The following is a 20,817-nucleotide window of genomic DNA, read 5'->3' on the forward strand; positions in this document are numbered from 1 at the left end:
CGCCTATATTGACACCCCTAATTGGGCGGTAGTATGCAAACGATTTATATAATCCTTATAGAAGATACCAACTTTTTTGCTGCTTATCCATAAAACTAAGTCCAACTAGTTTGGTTAACTAAATACATTCTTAATCATAGGTGATAGAGCATGATTCTCGTTAATCCTCACCAAACCAATCCAAGCTTTCTAATAATTGGTTTTTCCTTTGACAATACTCCACCGGAAAATTTGGTGAAGTCAAACTTACCGGCCATGTCCGGCCGGCCAAGCCCCATTGGCTAAACGAAGTCGCATTCGAAAAAAAAAAAAAAAAAAAAAAAAAAGTTTTCTACGAAGATTCTGACGGACCTTGCCAATAGGAGAAGCCTTCGGTTACGTGGTCAAAACCATTTTAGTGTTCTCACAAGCAACTTGGTAGATGCAAATTATTCAAAGTGTCAAGCTTAATTTAGACATGCAAAGTCATCCATTTTGTTGAATTCATGATTTTAACTGATACCAACTCCGTCACGCTCCCGTTCCCGATCCTTACCCCTAGCAACCTAGCTACTTATAGTAGGTTAACCTGAAACATCATTTATCAGAACAAAGATAGAGATTTTAAACAATTTTGCTATTTGGACTTGTTTTTGGCAGGCAAATTTTATGAGAATTCCCTCATATTTATTGCCTGAATTGCAGTTTATCGAGTTCTCTGTAAATTTGCACGGCTTAATTAGATTACTTATAGGTTTATCATTTTGGATGGACTCTACTACTAAAAAAAATATATATATATATATATATGGTATGAAAGGATTGACATTCTGAGCTAATTTTGACATGCCAAAATGCAACCAATTAAACATGAAACATTCCAATAATCCCGGCTATATATATTTAATTCAGTGGTTTTACGTGCCTTGTTCAAAAAGATTATATATAGATCCCAGACCAAAGAGGAAATTAGTGTCGTGCCGCATGGTTTGAAGCAGATAATGTTGTTAATCATCTTCTTTGCCATATATATAAATAATATATACGACAAAGTTTTTCTTGTTCCAATTTTTTTTAATTCAGTCTATTAAATTGATATTTATTTTAATAATATATAATTTTCACAAACATTGATGAGAATCAGATGTTTTAAAAACATTTATCAGTTTGATAGAGACTAGGTTAAAAAAATTTCTTCTCACCTCATTTGGAAAAAAAAAAAGAAAAAAAAGAAAAAAAAAACGTTAAGCTTTAACATGAATGTCAGCCACGTAGCCGTCTACGTCTGATGTATACTTGTTAGTTTTAAAATCTGTAGAAGCAAGGAGCTCTATGGGCTAGGCAATAGGATTGGGAGGAAGATTTTGGGTTGGCTACGTGCTAAAGCTATTGAGCTCTGACGATTTCAAAGAAAATGTAGAAGTTTCCAACAGGGAAATTAATGAAAACTACTTCATATTTTAACTGTTCAATTCTTCTTCATTTTGAGTGTTTTAATATAAGATGGCCTTCATGGAAGCACAAATCATGTCATACAAGTTAGGGCTTGTTTAAGATTGCGTTTGAGGGACCTAAAAATATTTTTAATAATTAAAAAGTTCGTTTGAATAAAAAAGTATTGGTTTGATAAAAAAATTAAAAGCGCTTTTAAGGGTCTAAAAAGCCTAAAAATGGTCAAAATCGCATTTTTGACAAAAGTTTAAAAATGAAGCTTTTGCAAAAAAAAAAAAAATTTAACTTAAAAACTCTATTTCTCAAACGCAATCCCAAACAAACTTATATATGAATGTGAGCTTCCGTAAGAGTGAAATCTTAATATAACACCAATCATGTTAGAGGAGTTTGAGCCAATTTGAGATTGCATTGAAAAATAAAGCTTTTAGAAAAAAAACTTCATTTTTAAATTTTTTTTCAAAAATACATTTTGGTCATTTTTAGAGCGAAAGAGTCAAAAAATACTTACAATTTTTTTTTACTAAATATGTCAAATTTTTTGTTTGACACGTATTTTTAAGTACTAAAAATACCTTTTAAGTTTCTTAACGTAATTCTAAACATGTTCTTAATCTCTGATGAGGACTCCTTGGTATTCGTTTATAAATTCCTTCAAATTTGCTTGTTGAATTGCATATAATTCAAATAGCCTTGCAGGCTTACATAGAGGACATGTAGGAGCCTACTAATTACTCAGAGCATGCGAGCTCTACATTTGCCCTTTTTATGGGATTTGAATTCTCAACAATTTGCTTGTTCACATTAGTTACAATCTAAACAACAAATGCCAATTTGTTCGAGTAGGTGGATGGGCTCCCTGAAACCCGCTCGAGCAAGTAAATCCTATAAAAACTCTCTCATATTTAACATTTAGTGATCAAATTGCTGAAAATATCTGTCCTTCGTATAGGTATTGTCCCAATTGCGTGTAATTTCAACTATGAATTCCAAAAAATATCCAAATTCTAGCGTATAAAATGGTACCGTAACTGACCCAATAGCTAAAATTTGGTGGTTGCCGACTTTTGAATATGAACCAACCAAATTGGTCAGCATAGGAGGGGACCAACACAAAGGACTACATATGCAGCAGGAAATTTTTTTAAAAAATAATAATAAAAAAAGGAAAAATCGAGCTTCTAATTTAAGGGTCGGTAACAAATTTGACAGATAAATTTAATTGTTTAATAATTAACGTGTTAGAAGTGTGGCTACTCATATACAAAGGATAACAAATAGGTTCAAATATCTTGAGTTGACACTTATCTGAAAATTAGACAAGGACATTTCTTGGATTGGAAAAAGTCGACCAATTCATGGTTAAGGAAACTTGGCACGTCAAGGTATTGGAAGCTCTTGAAAACCTCTTTTGTTGAGATTCCAATGAGAGTTGGACATGTCACATAATGTTTAACCGGGCTTGTGGTGGAGCCCAAATACGTTGAAAATTATCCACACAAGTTGTTTTCACTTTTCACCTTAAAGTCCGGTTAGAACCAAAGTAATAAATATTGGTCAATTGCTTCAACGAATTTGTATATATAGTCATTAATTATAGTGATATCCATTTCCATATCATATTCATGGACTTTGACCTTAAACGTATACTTATTTCAAAAAAAAAAAAAAAGTTTAATTATTTAATTAATATTTTCAAGTGTTTTCTTAAATAAGATAAAAGGTGAATTATGTTGAACCAAGTTTTTTAACCATTTTTTTTCCCTAATTGAATAAGAGAAAAGGACTACAGGAGAGGATCTTTCTCATTTCTAATCTGGATGGAAGAAAGAATAGGATATTATGTGGGAATGCTTCCAAAAATAATATGAGAAGCAGCCCATTTGGCTAAGTATGTGCATGAAAATTGGCACTATGAGACACTTTCAAAGCATTCCAACTTTAAAAGGAATGTAAAACTAAACTAACATCAGCAATACAATTATCAAAGTTCAAAGAGGAAAATAAGGTATGGTTGTTAATAGCTAGAACCACTAGAAGTGCATCTCCTTCTAAGGAGAGAAATATGCGGCCCAAAGAAGTTGCCACCCGAGTAGTCAGCAAGGCTGCAAGGGCCTGTCCTTGCAAGGCATCTGAACAATAAATTAAGCTTATGCCGTTATGCGTTACAGATCCAACAATGGCACTCCTCTCATCACTAATCACAGCTGCTGCTACAAGAAAAGAGCCCTTCACATCAACTTTAAAGTTACCTTTGATCCATCCTACAACCGGCGGCATCCACAAGGAGGGAAGGGCAAAGTCACGCCATGCCGCAAGGTGAAAATTGAATCTGCAAGGGATTTGATAGATGATGGCTTTGTTGGGGGATCGAGGGTTGCAAACTTTCATGGATTAAGGGATTCCTGCACCTCCAAATAAGATCCAAAATGAGAACTGCAAACAACCATTTGAAGTTTAGTAGATGGTGCTCGTGAGGAGGGTATGAATTCACATCCGGCTTAGTAAATTTGTTCTCAATTTGAGCTAAACATTACTTTTTTAAAGAGGATGGAGAATGTTAGGAATTAAAAAATACTTTGTTTTACATATAGTAAGTGAACCATGCTTACCAAATTTAGTGAACAACAGCTGACCGAATTATTGATTTAAGATATCGGCTAGCCAAAATAAAATGGAACAAGAATGCTAGCTTTTGTGATGCTGGCTTGGTTTGGTGGGATATGATTGGATATTAATAATAATAATAATATTAATTAAAAAGGGTTCTGCCGCTAAAGCATGATTAAATCTACGATGAAGATCTAAAGCACAAAGAAACTTGATAATCATAATCATCACAGGTATAAGCACTAATGCTAAATTGGCATACACATACTTCGCTTTATGCAAATTCAATATGGTCCGTAGAATGTCAAAACAAAATACATAAAATTTATTATCTTCTTTAAAGAAAAGAAGCTGCGAGTATTTAAAGAACACAACAATCATCCCTACTTTGAAGTAAGAAATATTTGAAGAATTAGTCGGTTTACACATCAAATCTTCCCGCTAAATTTCAGCGGGTTGAGAAGGAAACATGCTTAGAAAATTTTGGTTGTATTAGTTAAAAGAAGTGCTCGATGATATTTAGTTTTTCACTTTCATTTTTTACCAACTTCCTTTAACGAGGATTCCAATTAGTGACCATTAAATAGCATATTTAGATCATAGGGTGTTGCACGAGGTAATTTTAGACAAATATTTAAATACGTGGCAGCGAAAAGAGAGAAAAGGTAACCAAACTACTTCCGTAACGTGCACGTCTCTTGTGAAACGAAATGAACAATTAAGATTAAAATTATTGCCCCGCAATATATAATATCTTAAATATCTTAAATCTGACGTAGAGGTTAAAATTGACTGCAATTGAAAATTCAGGAATTCAAATTGAGAAATTTTAAAATTTGAGAGCTTGTCAAATCGCGTAGTAATTCAGGAGTTTAAAGTAAAATTACCCCTAAAAAATACTATGGAGGAGCCAATTTTAGGCCCCAAAAGGCTAATTTCCTAAGGAATAGTCTTGCGAGCACCAAATATAACTCCCAAAATATCTCATTGCACTTGTCATAGTCGTTGCTAAAATAAAAATTGAGCTAACAACTAAAAATCCAGTTACATTTCCCACATACGAAAATCAATAAAACATATACATAGTAAAAAAAATTGACCCCAAACTTTTGGACCAGAAAATTTTGGTTATGTTAGTTGAAAGAAGCGCTTTCATTTTTTTTTTCATCACGAACCTCCTTTAACGAAGATTTCAACTAGTGATTATTAAAAAATAGATTTAAATCAAGGGTATTGCATGAAGTAATTTTAGACGAATATTTCAATACGTAGCAACGAAAAGAGAGAAAAGGTAACCAAACCACCTTCGTAACTTGCACGTCTCTTATGAATCGAAATGAAGAATTAAAATTAAAATTGTTGCCTGTGTATATTTAATACTTTAAATATTGCACGCGACCGGGTTGCGGAAATTGATTGGGAAGCAGTTGAACCATATTTTAAATTAAGGTGTATACTCATAGTAATGTCAGCAATGACAAAACACAAGACCAGGTTGCCCCAAGAAAAATTAAAGAACAAATATTTTATTAAGGTGGTGACAACCCAATAGCGATCGCTAGGGGCACCAATTGCTATGAGCCTTTTTGGCGTTTGGCTAACTTTTGTGCACTTTGTGGCGTGGGATTTGCACAAACAAACGACGAAAAAAAAAGAAAAAGTACGTGGCGCAGGGGCCTCGCAATTCCAAGCACTAGGATCCAAAGGAGACCCTCTCTCATCGGCCAGCATATTCCTTCGAATGTACCCCTGCAACCCTTCCAAAGGACTAATTATTAATGCCCAGAACGGGAAAGTGTTGTACTGTGTTGTCTGGCTCATCTTCCAGGGTTTGAGCCCCTTTACATTTTTCTTTGGTCTTCTCATTTAATGGGTTATTTTGCTAGATAAAATGTGTTTTTGGTGGAGAGTGAGAGTGAAGAGTGAATAACGGAGACAATGTGAACTGATACCCGATCCAATAACTAATTGACCCGAGACAAGCTGAATGATACCACACCGGCATGAAGTGATTGCATATATACATATAGGAGTTGTGAGATCTAGGGACGATTGCAACATGAGTCTCCAATGAGATCGAGCGTGACAAGTGGCCGAATAAATCCGTTATAAAAGGCTGCAAACAACAAGTAAAAGAAGAGGACTTTCTATAGTCATTAACAAATTTCATGTCTTAAAAGTTTGAGCGGATAAAAAATGAGAAGTTTAATAATTCATTTAATTAATAGGACTTTTTTTTAAAAAAAAAAAAAAATTTATTACTCCTGTTGGAAAATTGAAACTCACATAAAACATGAGCAACATATAGGGTTCGTTTGTTAAATGGTTTTGAAAAAGGCAAAGGCAGCCCATTATTTCATTTTTTCAACATTCTATTAGTTTTTATATCACATCAATCACTTTTTATTACTATTCAAAAAAAAAAATCACTACAAAAAAAAAAAAAATTTCATTTTTCTATATCAAACATTCTTACTTTTTCACTTTTTTTTTTAAAAAAAAAATTTTACTTTTTTTTTTTTTTTTTCACATCAATCAATTTTTATTATAATATTAAACCGAAACCGAAACGAAATCATTTATCAAATGAACCCTAAATATGTCCGACTGAATTTAACCTCAATCATAGAGTCAATCAGGCTAATCTAATTATGCCACCCCACTTGTATGTGCATTTATAGATGCAAAAGTTTTGAGATTAATAAAATCCCAAATATTAAGATGTGATATGTCCATCAGTGACGGCCATTGATGGTGGACAGCAGCCCTTCTTCCATAACAATTCAAGATGTGGAGCAACTGCCAACTTGTAATAGGGGGACTAGGTTTCAAGATGATATGTATATACAATGAACGATATGATGGTGATGTGGAATTTCTACGTGTACATGTTTGAACAAAAATGGAGGCTTTTTTACGGGGGGAGAAAGCAGAGGAAGATTCCCCTGCAAATAGTGGCAGGAGAGCTTTGTCAGATATGGACGTCATATAACACGCTCGTCTAAAGAGATTGAGAGCACACTCCATTCATCCTACCAAAAAAGAGATTTTCAGCAATTTTACTTTTTAAATTATTAGTAATTTGGACGGTAAGTGTGCAAGAATTTCAATCTTTATTGAGGTTCACTTGTCCAAGCAGTATTCGCAGCTCGCTTTCTATTCGGATAAATTAAGAATTTTTTCATATTTATTGTCTAAATTGCTAATAATTCAGATGATAAGTTGCTAGGGATCCTATCCCAACAATACGGACAATTTTAAGCATTTTTTTTAAAGAACGATTATTAGTTTAGTTTTCTTCTAGATTAGTTGTGTTAAATATATATGTATATTTTAAGAGGAGGTTAGCAATAAGTGAGAGAATTAAAGTTCCCTAGGTTTAACTCTCATCGTATCTATTTATAGTTATTAATTAAAAATCAACTTATGTCCTTACTTGCAAGTTGGTTCGGCTCAAGCATCCCATATTCCAATTGCTAACCATTGGCTTAGTAACGGTTTAAAAAAGGCATGATTTGTTTAATAATTAATTAACACCTTCATTCCAATAATAATGGTGAACACATATTTTTTTAATTGTTCTAATTAGCTTTTACTGCAATTTTTTTATAAACATGATTGTTAACGTGACCGTCGTGACGTTGTCGCGTCAACCAGAATCAAATTTAATTTAGATTGATTGTGACTATCACGTTAGTTTGTGATTAAACTCACGTCAGGGACAATCAAATGTAATTAATTTTCTTTTAGAATAGAGTGTCACCTTAGTTTGTAAAAAATTTATAATAAAGTTGGCTTCGTTTGTTAAAATACATTTAGATTGTCCAACTATTTACTCGAATAGATAAGTTCTATGTAAATTATGTTACATGATTGTTGAAATTGAAAAAAAAAAAAAAATACTACAAATATTTATCTCAAAATTATATTCTCTATGAGCGTATGGCAATTTAATACACCAAAATACACATAAGCACGGATCACAAAAATACATTATACACGTGACGTGTTTTTCAAAATATATATATATATATATATATATATATATATATATATATATGAATCAATTCTTATTTCTCTTTGGATTGAGATTCTCTCTAATTATTTAAAATTAGATAATCTCATGTTACGAAATCGTGGCCCTTTCATTTTAAATTCAATGGTCTATAAAATGTCAGCTATTTTTATATAATCGAAACATTAAATTTTGATTTTAAGCTGATTTTAGTTTTACTGAAGTTTAAATAATTTTATAAATTATTAAATTTAAAATGAAGGGCCACGATTTTGTAATATGAGAATCTCCAATTTTAAGTAATTAGAAGAAGTCAGCAATCCTTCCTCCTTGTGCCTTCCTCACTCGGCTTTGACTTTCCACGCGCTAACTCACGCGTCTCGTTATCTCCCCTGTGCCACGCAGGTACTTCTTCCGTGACCATTTCAACTTGCTCTTTATTTATTTTCACTTCTTATTTAAATACTTTGTCAAATTATTTACTTTGACACTCTTAATCAATATCTTTTAAAAATTTATATACATTTTAGCATATACATATTTTATCAAATTTTAAATTAAATTAAATGCAGACAACATTATTTCATGTGGACAGGGGACCACTGCATTTTAGTCCACATGGTGTAATGATATATGTTGCAAATTTACCCGAATATAGCATTACTTTTTTTTCTTTTTCTTTTTTAAATTAATAAAATATAATAAATATTGATTTCATAAAAATGATACATAATACATAAAATAATATTTTGAATTATTTAATTTAAATATAATAATTAAGATGTGCACATAGTTTAGCTTAGCTCGCTTCCAATAAAGAATCCTCTACACTTGCCTGAATAAATTGTTACGTGTTTTCAAGGAGTAGCTCAATTGACTATGAATCACGAATCACGCCTAATGAAGCGTATGTCACTAGTCCGAATCTTTCTTCCCCTTCTTTCATGTGAACATGTCAAAAAAAAAATTAATAAATAAATAAATAAATTGCCGCGCAACTTCAAATTTATTTGAATAAATAATTTTAATATGAACTCTTGTACAACAAGTTGCTAAAAATTCAATTTTTTTTTTTTAATTTTTAACTTGAAGGAAGCCAAATTCAGATGAAAATTGGTAATTTAATTACCATGCCGTCTTTCTCTCTCCCTCTTTGTTTATCTCTATAAATAGCCGCCTCTGTTACTCTACACGCACCGAGCACTCCAATAACCGTTCTGTGTCTGCAAACTTCCTTTTCCAACTGTCCAAAAAAGTAAAAAGCAAAAAAAAAAAAAAAAAAGGAGGGTACCACAGCGCATAGCAGCCCCGAATATCCTTCGCGATCCGAAAGCCTTTTTCTCTCTCTGCCTCTCTCACTCGCTCACAGTATAAATACACTCTCAGAGGCACTTTTTTCTCTATCATTATCAATGACAATAGCAGAGCAGAAGCCGGAGGAAGAGATGTGCCGGACGATCGAAGTAGTCTCCTCCGCCAACGTCTCCGCCTTTAACCACCGCGACTTGGCGGTTGATGCCGCCGCCGATGAATTTTACGGAGAAGAGCCCTACATACCGCCTCTCAACTTCTCCATGGTCGACAACGGCATTTTCCGCTCCGGCTTCCCCGAGTCCGCCAACTTCTCCTTCCTCCAAACCTTAGGCCTCCGCTCCATCATGTACGTAGCCACCATTCCTCTCATTACCTCCTTCACATTCATGTTCAGAGGACCGCACGCACAAACACACACGAGTATGTTTGTTTGTTTGTGCTTTTCGCTTCGAAGAGTATGAACTTAGATAGGATTAAAAGAATAGAAAAAAGTTATGTCACCGATCCGATATGTTGAAAATGGATTCCGAGAGTTGACTTGGCGGACCTCGATTGGTTGACAAAAATTCTACAGCAGACTAAAATTTAATTAGGATTAAGACTTAATTGATTTGATATAAGTACATGGCGATATAGTCATGTAGCTAGATATGGATATACGAATGGATTGGTGAAGACAGGGTTTTTTGTGTGTGTTGTGTTTGTGGATGTAGATGTCTGTGTCCAGAGCCGTATCCGGAGGCGAACATGGAGTTTCTCAAGTCCAACGGGATCAAGCTCTTTCAATTCGGGATTGAAGGATATAAGGTACATATATATCTATATCTCTCTATATATACATATATACGCCTTAAGGTCTTACTGGTTCACGTAAGGCTTAGGTTGTATTCGTCTTTAATGGTGGTAGTTAGTTCAGTTTCAATAAATTCTCATTCAATCACGCCTAAAGATCTGTCTGAACTAACATCAAATTGTTACACTCTTAATTTCCCACTGATGCTCTTTTTAGGAGAAACTTTAGTAGTTAATTATTGTGTCTTCTTTAATTTGTGATATTAGTAGTATTTGTGACTATTATCTTATATTCTTGCTCGTAATTGATGTTTAATGTGTTTTAGTCTGATCAATGATTTTTCTTTTGTCCAAATGCATCTTGAAAAAGTGAAAAAAGTACAATAAGTATAAAATTCATAAATTATACTAAAAAAAGCTGTGCAGATTTGTGGCAGGTGAATTGATTTTATGGCAATCGACAATTATCACATGCATTATTTGTTCTTTTGAATATTTATTAGTTGAAGTTACTTTAATAATTTATTTATAGAGTGCTACTATGATTGCTGTGGGAAAAATGTCGCCGGCCATCATGTACATTATGAAATTAGATACCTTTCTAGTTTTGTTATGTCCCAAGTATTCTTTGTATTTTTTTTTTTCTTGGCTTCTTTTAATCGCTTATATTTCTTCTTTTTTTCCTTGTTTTTGTTTTTTTGTTTTTTCCTTATTTTTATTTTCTCTCTCATATACAGCCTAAATTAAGCAAGATCGTATATGTTGTTTGATTTGATATGCTAAGTTTAGAATTTCTAGGCTTAGACCACTTAATCTTGGCTTAGGTTGACATTATTGTGTCGTACAAATTTTGTGTTTTCAGTGCATCAAATTACAATTAGCTTACAAAAAATTTAGACCATTTCCTAGACTTGCTTAGAACCTGTTTGGGATTGTGTTGAGAAATAAAGCTTTTGTTTATAGAAAAAGTCTGAAAGAGCTTTTTAGAAAAAGCCTTAGTTTCAAGCTTCTCCCAAAATGGAGTTTTGGGCTTTTAAGAGCAAAAAGGTTATAAAAAAAATTTGCACTTCTTTTTAAGTTTTTTCCCAAACTGACCTAGTTTTGCTTGGCACAACTATTTATGAACTAAAAATACTTTTTAAGCTCTTCAACATAATCCTAAAATGGCTCTTAAACTCTTGTTCTCAATGTTTTCAAATCCAGGTATACTATGAGGTTGACATATGAGGGTAAAGTGGTGGGTTGGGGTGCAGTGAGTGCAAGTTTAAATCTTGCTTAAAAAACAAAATGTACCGATGTGGTTAAACTTGTGCGCAGGGATAACACTGATTAATGTAGGATCAGTATAATGCGGATCTTGCCTTATTGAGTATAACTGAATCATGACGCCATGTGACCCAAACTAAGCAAGAAGTATACTTCCTTGTCAGTGGCTTTGAACAATGTTTACTATGCTATGATTAGGATTATGGTGCATATTTCTTTGTAAGACTTAATTTGGTTTTTCTAACACAATTTCTCACAACCTATAAATCTTTTGCTGATGAAAGCTAGGTTTATCAATCTGCGGGTTTAAACCAGATTAGTGTAACTCTCTCACAACTTACGAATGTGCCTTTGAGTCTTTCTAGCATAGGTTGTATCAGATTGTTGATTTGCTACTTGTTGGGTCCTCTTATCAAAATTATGCATTCTAAAAAGTGTAAGTGCAGCCTTTGGATTCAAAAATCGTGGTAGATGCTGTGAATTATGCCACTATCCCATTCTGTTTGCCCATCTTTGTAATCCAACTTCGAATATCATTTATCATTTTGACAACAAAGGAAAAAAAAAATTACTTTTTTAAAACTACCTCTATTTTATTTGGTGCATTATTATATTATACTTCAAATAAATAGGGTGGTTTAGGAAAGTCATATCATTTTGTTCATTGATTTTGGATAATGGGCATCTGTTTTCAAACGTCCAAAAACAGAACATTGGCAAACAAAATGGAAGAGAAAGAAATGATGGTAGATGAAATCCTAGCAGATGTGATGTTTTCATTTCTTCATTTTTGGGGGAATCTACCATTATTACATGGATTTCTTCTTTTAAATATTTAAGAGGGATTTTATACCTAAAAATATTGATTAACCATATTTAAGCGTATTCAGTAAAGATTAATCTTCTGTTAGATATCAAAGATGGCTCTTACAAAATTTAACTAGGTAAATGGTATTTGGTTGCTAAATAATGAATCTGGAACCTGCATATTTTTTTAGAGTTGAAATGAAAAATGGTTTAAAGATGATAGTTTCCTTAGGCTCATAGCTAGCAGCATAAGATTTGTAATATATAGTTGATAATCATTGTAAAGATTTGGTTTCGTTCTTACAATTCTTTCTACTAATCTGCGTTTTGATTTAATTGACATCATCTCTCTTCCTGCAAGGTTTTAATTTGAGTACAGAAGCTGTTTTTATGTATCAACCTTTAATTTCTTTTCCTTCTTTTCCTTTGGTAGCATTTTTCGGATCATGTACTCAGGACTCAAAACTTTTACATTTTTCTGGTAAGTTAGGATGCAAATCCAGCACGTATTTATTCACTACAGCTTATGAAGATCCTTTCTCAAGTTGCATTCCCAAATTGAGAAAGGCTTCTCTTCTTGTAATAGTAATAATAGCTGTAGTAGAAGTATAGTAATACTAAAATCTCATGTTGTAAAATTCTGCTCTGTACCTTTGAGCTCAAAATTTTGTATTTTCTAAAGTTCTGGTGCCTTGATGGAGCCAAAAACATCAAAAAAAGGGGTCATCTTTTTATCCCTCTCATTTCTTTACAAGGTGTTATCTCAATTTCCTCATTTTCTTTCTTAGCTCCACTGTCTTCAAATTTTGCTTAAAGTTTCATTGAGTTTTTCAACGATAAGGTTTACACAGTATCTTGGTTTCTGTTCCTTTCTGTAATTGCAGATTCCCATACATTTATAAACACTTGCCATTATCTTTCTGATGTGCAATTTGTTGGAATTCTTTTATAGATGTTTCATCATTGGCTGTGTTTGCATACTTTTGGTAGGCCTAAAAATATTCTTATAAGATAAGAACAGCCTTTACTGAATTCTGTTATTTACTTATCGACATGCCCTCTAGACCGTTTTGGCTGACCTTCCTAATTGATTTTTCTGTTGCCACTTTTGTCCTTGTCCCCTTCACATCTGCGATCTTTTATGGTGAGTGGGGATGGGACCTACATTGCATTATGTGTTTCATTTCATATCTTTTCTGTCAGTACCTTTTTATTGTCTCCACATCTGCGATCTTTTATAGTGAGTGGGGATGGAACTTAAATCGCGTTATGGTTTCCATTGTATTCTTTTCTGCCAGTACCTTTTTATAGTGCATGACTTAGCATTGGTTATGTATGATGGAGATCTGTCATGGCAAAAATCGCTAAGGACCATACTGTGAAGATGGTTTAGATATGTAAATCTAATTGTCCATACTGGTTATATACTGCGGAGATTTGTGAAAGCAACAATCACCAAGCACCATACACATGATAGTGAAAGAATAATTGTGGAGATTGACCATCAATGTATATGAGAGCAATCTCATATTTTGCACTATGCTTCTTTGTGTAAGGTTTTCTTAAGATTGAAAATCATCCTTACTTGGAATTTCACTCTAACAGATGGTTAATGTGTACATTAATACCCCATGACAACTTCGTAAAAAGGACTTTCATAGGAAAAAGTGATGCCCTTAATCCAATGTTTTTCATTTAATGTCAGAATCACCATGTAATGATGCCAAAATTACGTAGAAACTAAACTAGATGGTGAATGTTTGCACTGGTACTTGTCTCAATATGAGGCTTGGATTTGGCGAGAGATTTATTACTAACAATCATATGCTAATATGCTGGCCATGAAGAAAGCAGTAACATAGCTGTTGATCTTTTTGTTACTAAAATTGTGTGTATTAATATATGCTGGCAACTGTGACCTTGCAGAGCTAAATTGCATGTTGGTTTTTCCATTTGAATAATGTAATAGTAGCCGGGTTGATAATTTTTTTTTGTGTAAAATAGAACTCCAGTAGTTAAAACTCTAAGTTGCCCCTGATTGTGTGAGTATTGCAAGTTCTGATATTTGGAATGATATACAATCTAACAAATTTATATCGAAATTTGTGCATTCAGGAGCCATTTGTGAATATCCCGGAAGATACAATTCGTGAAGCACTAAACGTTGTCCTTGGTACTGCAAGCATACATACATCATATCTTTTGTTTCTGGTTCAATTCTAGTGTTATTGCTTAAGTAACTGCTTATATTCACTTCCTTTCCTGTATGCAATTCAGATGTAAGGAATCACCCAGTTTTAATTCATTGTAAACGAGGGAAGGTATGTGCGCTTTTTTGATTTGCATTCTCTCTATACCTGATTTTGGTTTCGGAACATTCTAACATGTTGATGGTTGTGTGCTTTCTTTCTTTGTATAGCATCGAACCGGTTGTCTTGTGGGATGCTTGAGAAAATTGCAAAGGTGGTGCCTGACATCTGTTTTTGATGAGTACCAGCGGTTTGCAGCTGCTAAAGCTAGAGTTTCAGATCAAAGGTTTATGGAGTTGTTTGATGTCTCTAGCTTGAAGCATCTGCCAATGTCATTTTCATGCTCAAGGAGGTAAACAACCAAGTTCTATCGAACGGCCTTTCCGTTATTTAATGGAAGAGAATCCTTTAGGTCCTACTTTGAGAATAAATAGGAAAAGGTGATGAGTTCCGGGAATGCATTTTAGCTGCGAAGGAATAATTCTTCTTTTTTCCTCATTGGGAATAAAAAGAATATATATATATATATATATATATATATAGTGTGTCCTGTTTGGAGTGTTACAAACTCGCCCTATACCTCTTTTTCTCTCTCTCTCTCTCTCTCTGATATGTCCGGGGTCGAAAATTTTAGTTAGCTTGGTTTAGAGGTCTTAAGTTGATGCTGAAAGGGTTTTTAGTGGAAACATTCAAGATTGCAACTCCTCTCTTCCACTCCAGCTGTTCCTGTCAATGATTATAATGGAAGGCAAGGCAGCTAGAAAGATTTTGATCTACCCATGAATCTTTGTTGTTGGGTAGTCAAGTATAGATTCAGAAAAATATATTTACTCGTAGAATAGTTATCTTGGTATCTTTATGATGTACTTTGATCAACATATATAGTATGATTTAATAAACAATGGAATCCTTCTAGCATTTGACTTACGTTACTCCTGTTGTGATGCTGAATAACTATGTCGAGTGTCTAGCTTGCTGTTAGAATTATCAATGATGTAAAATATCCTTTTGCATAGTACTTGAAGAACCCAGTAAAAACATAAACCAAAAGATGGTAAATTTTTAATCAATTTATGTTCTTTGCTTCTAAAGTTCAATCTTGTGGCTTTAAAGGCAAACTATTTCACTACAATGCGCATTTCTATTGGAAATTGTTGATCATTAAATTCAAGGCAGAAGCAAGCAATATTTTTACCTATTTTGCAGTATCAGGATTCTCCCAATTTCAAGTGAAATATGGAGAATCTATTTTATGTTGCTACACGGTGAATATAGAATAGAGAGAACCCTATTGAGGGCCCATTATGGTATTAATTTCCTAGAGGGGATAACTATCTATGTTAAACTGCTTTACACGAAAATGACCCACTTTTCTTTCTTTATTTGGTTACGTCTTTTCTGACCTATGAGGAACGTAACCCACTTGAAAGTCTGGAAATTAAGAATGATTACTCAAGGGAATTTATAGATTATTATTGTTTTGGGGGTGTATCCCACCCCAAGTTCTTGTCTTCTATCCTGAAAAGAGCTTAACTTGGGCATGATGACAAAGGTGTGGCTGATATTTGAGGAGGTTGGTTCGTACAAGATCCACTTCTGAAGTTTCTTGCCTACAAAGCAAAAGAGGGAAAAGGACAGTACTGTCCGATATTTTATCAGCAACAAGATAAACACAACCGATACTAAAGAAACTTTCTGATCCGCGAAAGGTGCTCTCCCTTGAATTATATGTTTCTTTTTTTATTGATTGTCTTGCAAATGTCAATCTTCAGAGATGATTCCAGTCATGATTATAAATGCAAAAGAAATAGGTTATTAGTTCCTGCTCCACTCACACGAGTTGAATGCTGACGTGGGTTCCAAGTTTCCATCTCATAAAGAAACTTTGATGTGGACTATATCGTCATCTTGTTGGGGGGATCCGATCTTAAAGAAAACTCTTTGATTGCTCTTTTTTTTTTTTTTTTTAATAAAGAAATCTTCCCATTACGTTAGACAAAAGAGGTGTGGTGAGACACTTTGTTGTGATCTTCATAAAAAGCACTTATGTGAAACTAAAAAAAAAAAAAAAAAAGGACATATTGGCTGTTTGTTGCATAGAAAGCTCCTTCAAATGATAAAAATTGTTAGTAGTGCTCGGTGATTCGGAGGATGAATTAAAATTATCAGTCCCTTGCCCCAAAAGTAATATTTACAAAACTCACTGTTTAAGAGAACTCAAGATTATACTGAAGAGAGGGTTTGATAGTCACTTAGATTGTTAACAAATGATCTGATGTCTCAACCCATCCAATGGGTCAGCTATATATAACTTCACGGTCCTCACCTCCATTGATGGGCATGAAAAACAACTAAAGTAACACACTGTCAAGAATAACGCTTGTCAGTCATACTATCTTACTTTATAATGTGCTTTTCAAAAGTGTGTGGAGGGGCACGTCTATTGTGGGCGCCCCTTCATTTAACAATTATATTTTGTTATATTTAACTGTGTACATGATATTTTGTAATTTAAAAATTTTAAATTATGTGACATGTACACCATTAGTCAAATAATGGTTCTTTACCTGATGGATTTGTTGTACAAACAAATCTTACTCAATTAGTAAAGACAAAGTTTCCCTTTAATTTATGGATTTGTCAAATAATGATACTACGGGATGGATTCCATTAATGCAACAAATGAAGATATTATGAAAGATTTATTTATAGAAAGGTTTGTTTGAGGCACTCCCAATCTGTCTGTAGGAGTTAGAGTCGGCGGGAGAGGTGGGGGTGCCTGCCTGTTTGGGATGCATCATGTTATGTGTTCCACGAGATGGATTTGAAGAGGAGTTGTTTTACGCTTAAAAATATCCATAAAATTTTCGATTAAAACAAAGTGATCCACGGCATAAAGCTAGAGAGAGAGAGGGAGAGAGAGAGAGAGAGAGAGAGAGACGACAAATATTGAACCATCCTTCTCATAAGATAATGTTAACAAAAGGAACCAATTCTGGTTACATTCTACTAACTACAAATAACAAATTCATACCCTTTAAAGTAACTTATTAGTCTTTTTTAAGGAAACACATCACAAATATAATATATAACGGACAATGTCACACACATATTTTTCTAGTAAATTAAATTGCTCTTAGCTCCGAAAAAACAAAAGAACAAGTAAAACGGAACAAGATTCCGATTAATTATAATAGATGAGTATTTTTATTTTTTGAGTGGACAAATATACTCATGCACTATAACTAACGGGATATTATCCAGTTCAAATGAACGGGAGAGAATCCTAATTCAAGTAAAACTGCTCTCAAGCGGTTGCAATTGGGTCCAACTTAACATTAGCTTCCATGCTCTTCATGACTTCAAATCTTGGCTCCTTGGCCTGAAACTTGAGCCCAGCATACAGCTTCATGTAGTCTTCAAACACAAATTTAGGGTACACATTCTTCTCCTCTGTCTCCTTCTCCACCAGTGCTGGTGCTGGATAGATCACAGCATCACTTCCAGGGTTGTAGAATGAAGCTATTGACATTCTGTTTCCATCAGTTTGTGCTATCACTCTGTGCAGCACACTCTTGTACTTCCCATTGGTGATCACCTGTGTATTCAACACTTCAAAGTTATCATCTTGTATTACAACAACTCGCAAGTCGAGATATTTGACGTTTCAAGGTCGTGTTAAAAAAATTGTTTTTTTACCTCGAGCTGGTCACCGAGGTTAATGACAATGGAGTGGCGCATAGGCGGCACGTCGATCCACTGCCCGTCTTTGAGCAGCTGGAGGCCGCTGACCTTGTCGTCTTGGAACAGCAGGATGATGCCGCCAGCGTCGGTGTGCGCGCGGAGGCCCTTGATAAGCTCCGGCTTGGGGCATGGAGGGTAATTGCTAACCTTGGTGCCAAAAGTTGGACCCTTTGAGCCGTAGAAGGCCTTTTTGAGGTACCCTTTCTCTAGTCCAAGATTCTCACATAGCAGGTCTAAGAGTTCCTCTGCTAGCTTTTCTAACTTCAACGCAAATTCCTTCATCACCTTCCTGCGTAGTATAATATTATGAGAGAGGGAAAAAGGAATATTCCAAAGGCAATAATAGTATTAATTATTCATTATTTTTACTTGGTTTATAATTACCTGTATTCGTCTTCAAGATCTGGGATCTCAGAAATATTTGACTGGGGAAGATGGCGCACGTGGAAGGTGCTCTCCCAATCCATGTCATTGACCTCTGCCTTAGCACCCTCTAGAGCCTTGCTTGCCACCAATTCCTTGAACCTCTGCTCCATACACTTCTTGTAGTGCTCCTTCGTCAACCTCTCCAGATTGTCCATAAATTCATGGGGGATGCTATGATTTGTCAACTGAAAATTTCAGACAAGAAACACACAAAACCGTTAGACCCATTTGTAAAACTGATATGAAAGAACACATTAACGGGAAGTACAGTTGAAGATGTGTACCTCAAAGAAACCCCAGTTTTCGCATGCATCATTGATCTTAGCCATGGTGGCTGCTCTCTCCTCCCCATTGAGCTTCTCCATGTTGATAACTGGGAAGTTCTCCATCTCTGTTTTCTCTCTGTTTTCTGTGTGTTTTCTCTCTGTTTCTATGAGCAAGGTGTGTTGGATGATGCAGTGTTGGAGTTTGGTGTTGGGTATTTATAGAGGTAAAAAGTAATAGTGAAGGACATGTGAATTGTGAAGTGGAGGTTGTGTCTGAAGCTCTAATCAGAATTATTAATATTATATTAATTTTAATTATAAAAAATAAATAATTGGATAAATTAAAAGATGTATATACATAGACAAGTAAATTAAGGTCGCTTTGCCTTGTTGAACCCTCTCTCTCTCCTATATAATGGGATTGGACCCACTTTCTCGCCTGCAATATTGACCTCCCTAGAATAAGATGACTGCCACCGCCTTCCATGTATGTATATGCTCATTTCTCATTTCTTCTTTGAATGTTTTGGAAATGTTTTGGAAGTGCCTGGAAGGCTCCTACCAAGCATCTTCACATCACTTATTATTATTGGGGTTTTCAAAATATATAATACCATATACTATATATTTATCCCATTTTGTTATAATTTAAAATATAACATTTTTCAGGTACATGACATGTTACACAGACGTGTGCTTTATAGAGTAGCCTTTTGGCTCTCTGTCTTATTTCAAAAAAAAATCCAACAATCTTTTTAGCTTTTCAGCCAAGTTGGACTTGCTGATATCAATGGGTTTATTAAAGTGTGCTGGGGGTTTGACTGTTAAATGAGTTTTGGATTCTATTTTTTATTTAAAAAAAAAAAAAGTATTAATAAACATTAGCTTAATTAAAGTGACATAATATATTAATATGGAAGTGAAATAAAGAGAATTCATATAGTTTATATTAGATTTTTCGTATATACACAATTAAATAGAAGAAAAAATCTTAATCAAAATTGGATATTAAGTCACATTAATAAAGCTAAAGGGTCACTCGTCGGCTTGAAACGATGCTTCTTACTAGTAGCCTATCATTGTTTAAGTTGCAACTACGATACTGTAGTACAACTGTTAAACTCCATCAGTTCATGATTTTTTTTTTTTTTTTAGCATTCATATGAAAAACCTCTTATTTGCAAGAAAAGAAAAAAAAATGTTTAAATCTTGAGCATGTACTCTTTGTAGAAATTGCTAGGGAATTGGGATTGGAATCTTCGGGAATTTGTAACCTACATTGCTAGTAATTTGGGCAGTAAGTTTAAGTAGTTAATATAATATAATTGGGCCTGAGCTCATAGGCTTAAGTTTTAATTTGAGTTGAGTAGTGCATGTTCCAACACATAATATCATAACTTCACTGAAAAGACTCAAAAATGTCAATTTGCCTAACAAGTGGTATCATGGGCGACGATAGTGGTGTGCGTTATGATAGAATAGCATAGGTATGAATAATGGTCGTTAGAGTAGGGATAAAGGTGTAAGGTGTGGGCATGGACGATGGTCCATGGAGTAAGGGCAAAAGTTCATGGTGCAGGCACAAATGAAAGTCTTTGGAATATAGACAAAGGTAAGAGGTGCAAGAATGAAGAAGGATCTTTGGGCAAAGGTTCATGGTATTGGCACAAACGAGGATCCCTACAGAAGGATTAAAGCTGTAAACGAGGATGGCGCTGACAAATCCACCTGATATACAAGTGATGCTAAAGACGGCCAATAAAATTGATAAAAAAACTTATGTTTGAGAGCAAAAACGATAACAATTTAGTAATGGAGTCACACGTGAGGGTGAGGAGGAGAGGGGAGATATCATTGAACATACACTTTTTAGTGTAAAAACAAGAAAGATGGTTAC

At 34.2% G+C, this 20,817-nt stretch overlaps 2 protein-coding genes across 3 annotated transcripts; one reads left to right on the forward strand and one right to left on the reverse strand.

Moving 5' to 3' along the window:
* The first annotated feature begins 9,422 nt into the window (after nt 1–9,422).
* On the forward strand, nt 9,423–15,399 carry LOC132182501 (tyrosine-protein phosphatase DSP1-like). 2 transcript variants are annotated; one of them, XM_059595764.1, is made up of 6 exons: nt 9,423–9,716; nt 10,084–10,177; nt 12,669–12,716; nt 14,351–14,408; nt 14,513–14,556; nt 14,655–15,399. In XM_059595764.1, exons 1-6 carry the CDS (start codon nt 9,469–9,471, stop codon nt 14,838–14,840), a joined length of 678 nt encoding a protein of 225 aa, XP_059451747.1. In that variant the 5' UTR covers nt 9,423–9,468; the 3' UTR covers nt 14,841–15,399. The 2 variants fall into 2 exon arrangements, with proteins under 2 accessions (XP_059451747.1, XP_059451748.1); XM_059595765.1 differs by lacking the exon at nt 12,669–12,716.
* A 2,287-nt stretch (nt 15,400–17,686) lies between these two features.
* Nucleotides 17,687–19,119, reverse strand: LOC132180964 (1-aminocyclopropane-1-carboxylate oxidase). Its single transcript, XM_059593981.1, has 4 exons — nt 18,939–19,119; nt 18,613–18,839; nt 18,184–18,517; nt 17,687–18,082 (listed from the first exon to the last, which is right to left on the reverse strand). The coding sequence occupies exons 1-4, from the start codon at nt 19,041–19,043 to the stop codon at nt 17,792–17,794; spliced, it is 957 nt and encodes a 318-aa protein (XP_059449964.1). The 5' UTR covers nt 19,044–19,119; the 3' UTR covers nt 17,687–17,791.
* Between the last annotated feature and the right edge of the window lie 1,698 nt (nt 19,120–20,817).

This window comes from Corylus avellana, chromosome ca5 (genome assembly GCF_901000735.1).
Source record: "Corylus avellana chromosome ca5, CavTom2PMs-1.0".
In the NCBI taxonomy this organism is placed as follows: domain Eukaryota; kingdom Viridiplantae; phylum Streptophyta; class Magnoliopsida; order Fagales; family Betulaceae; genus Corylus; species Corylus avellana.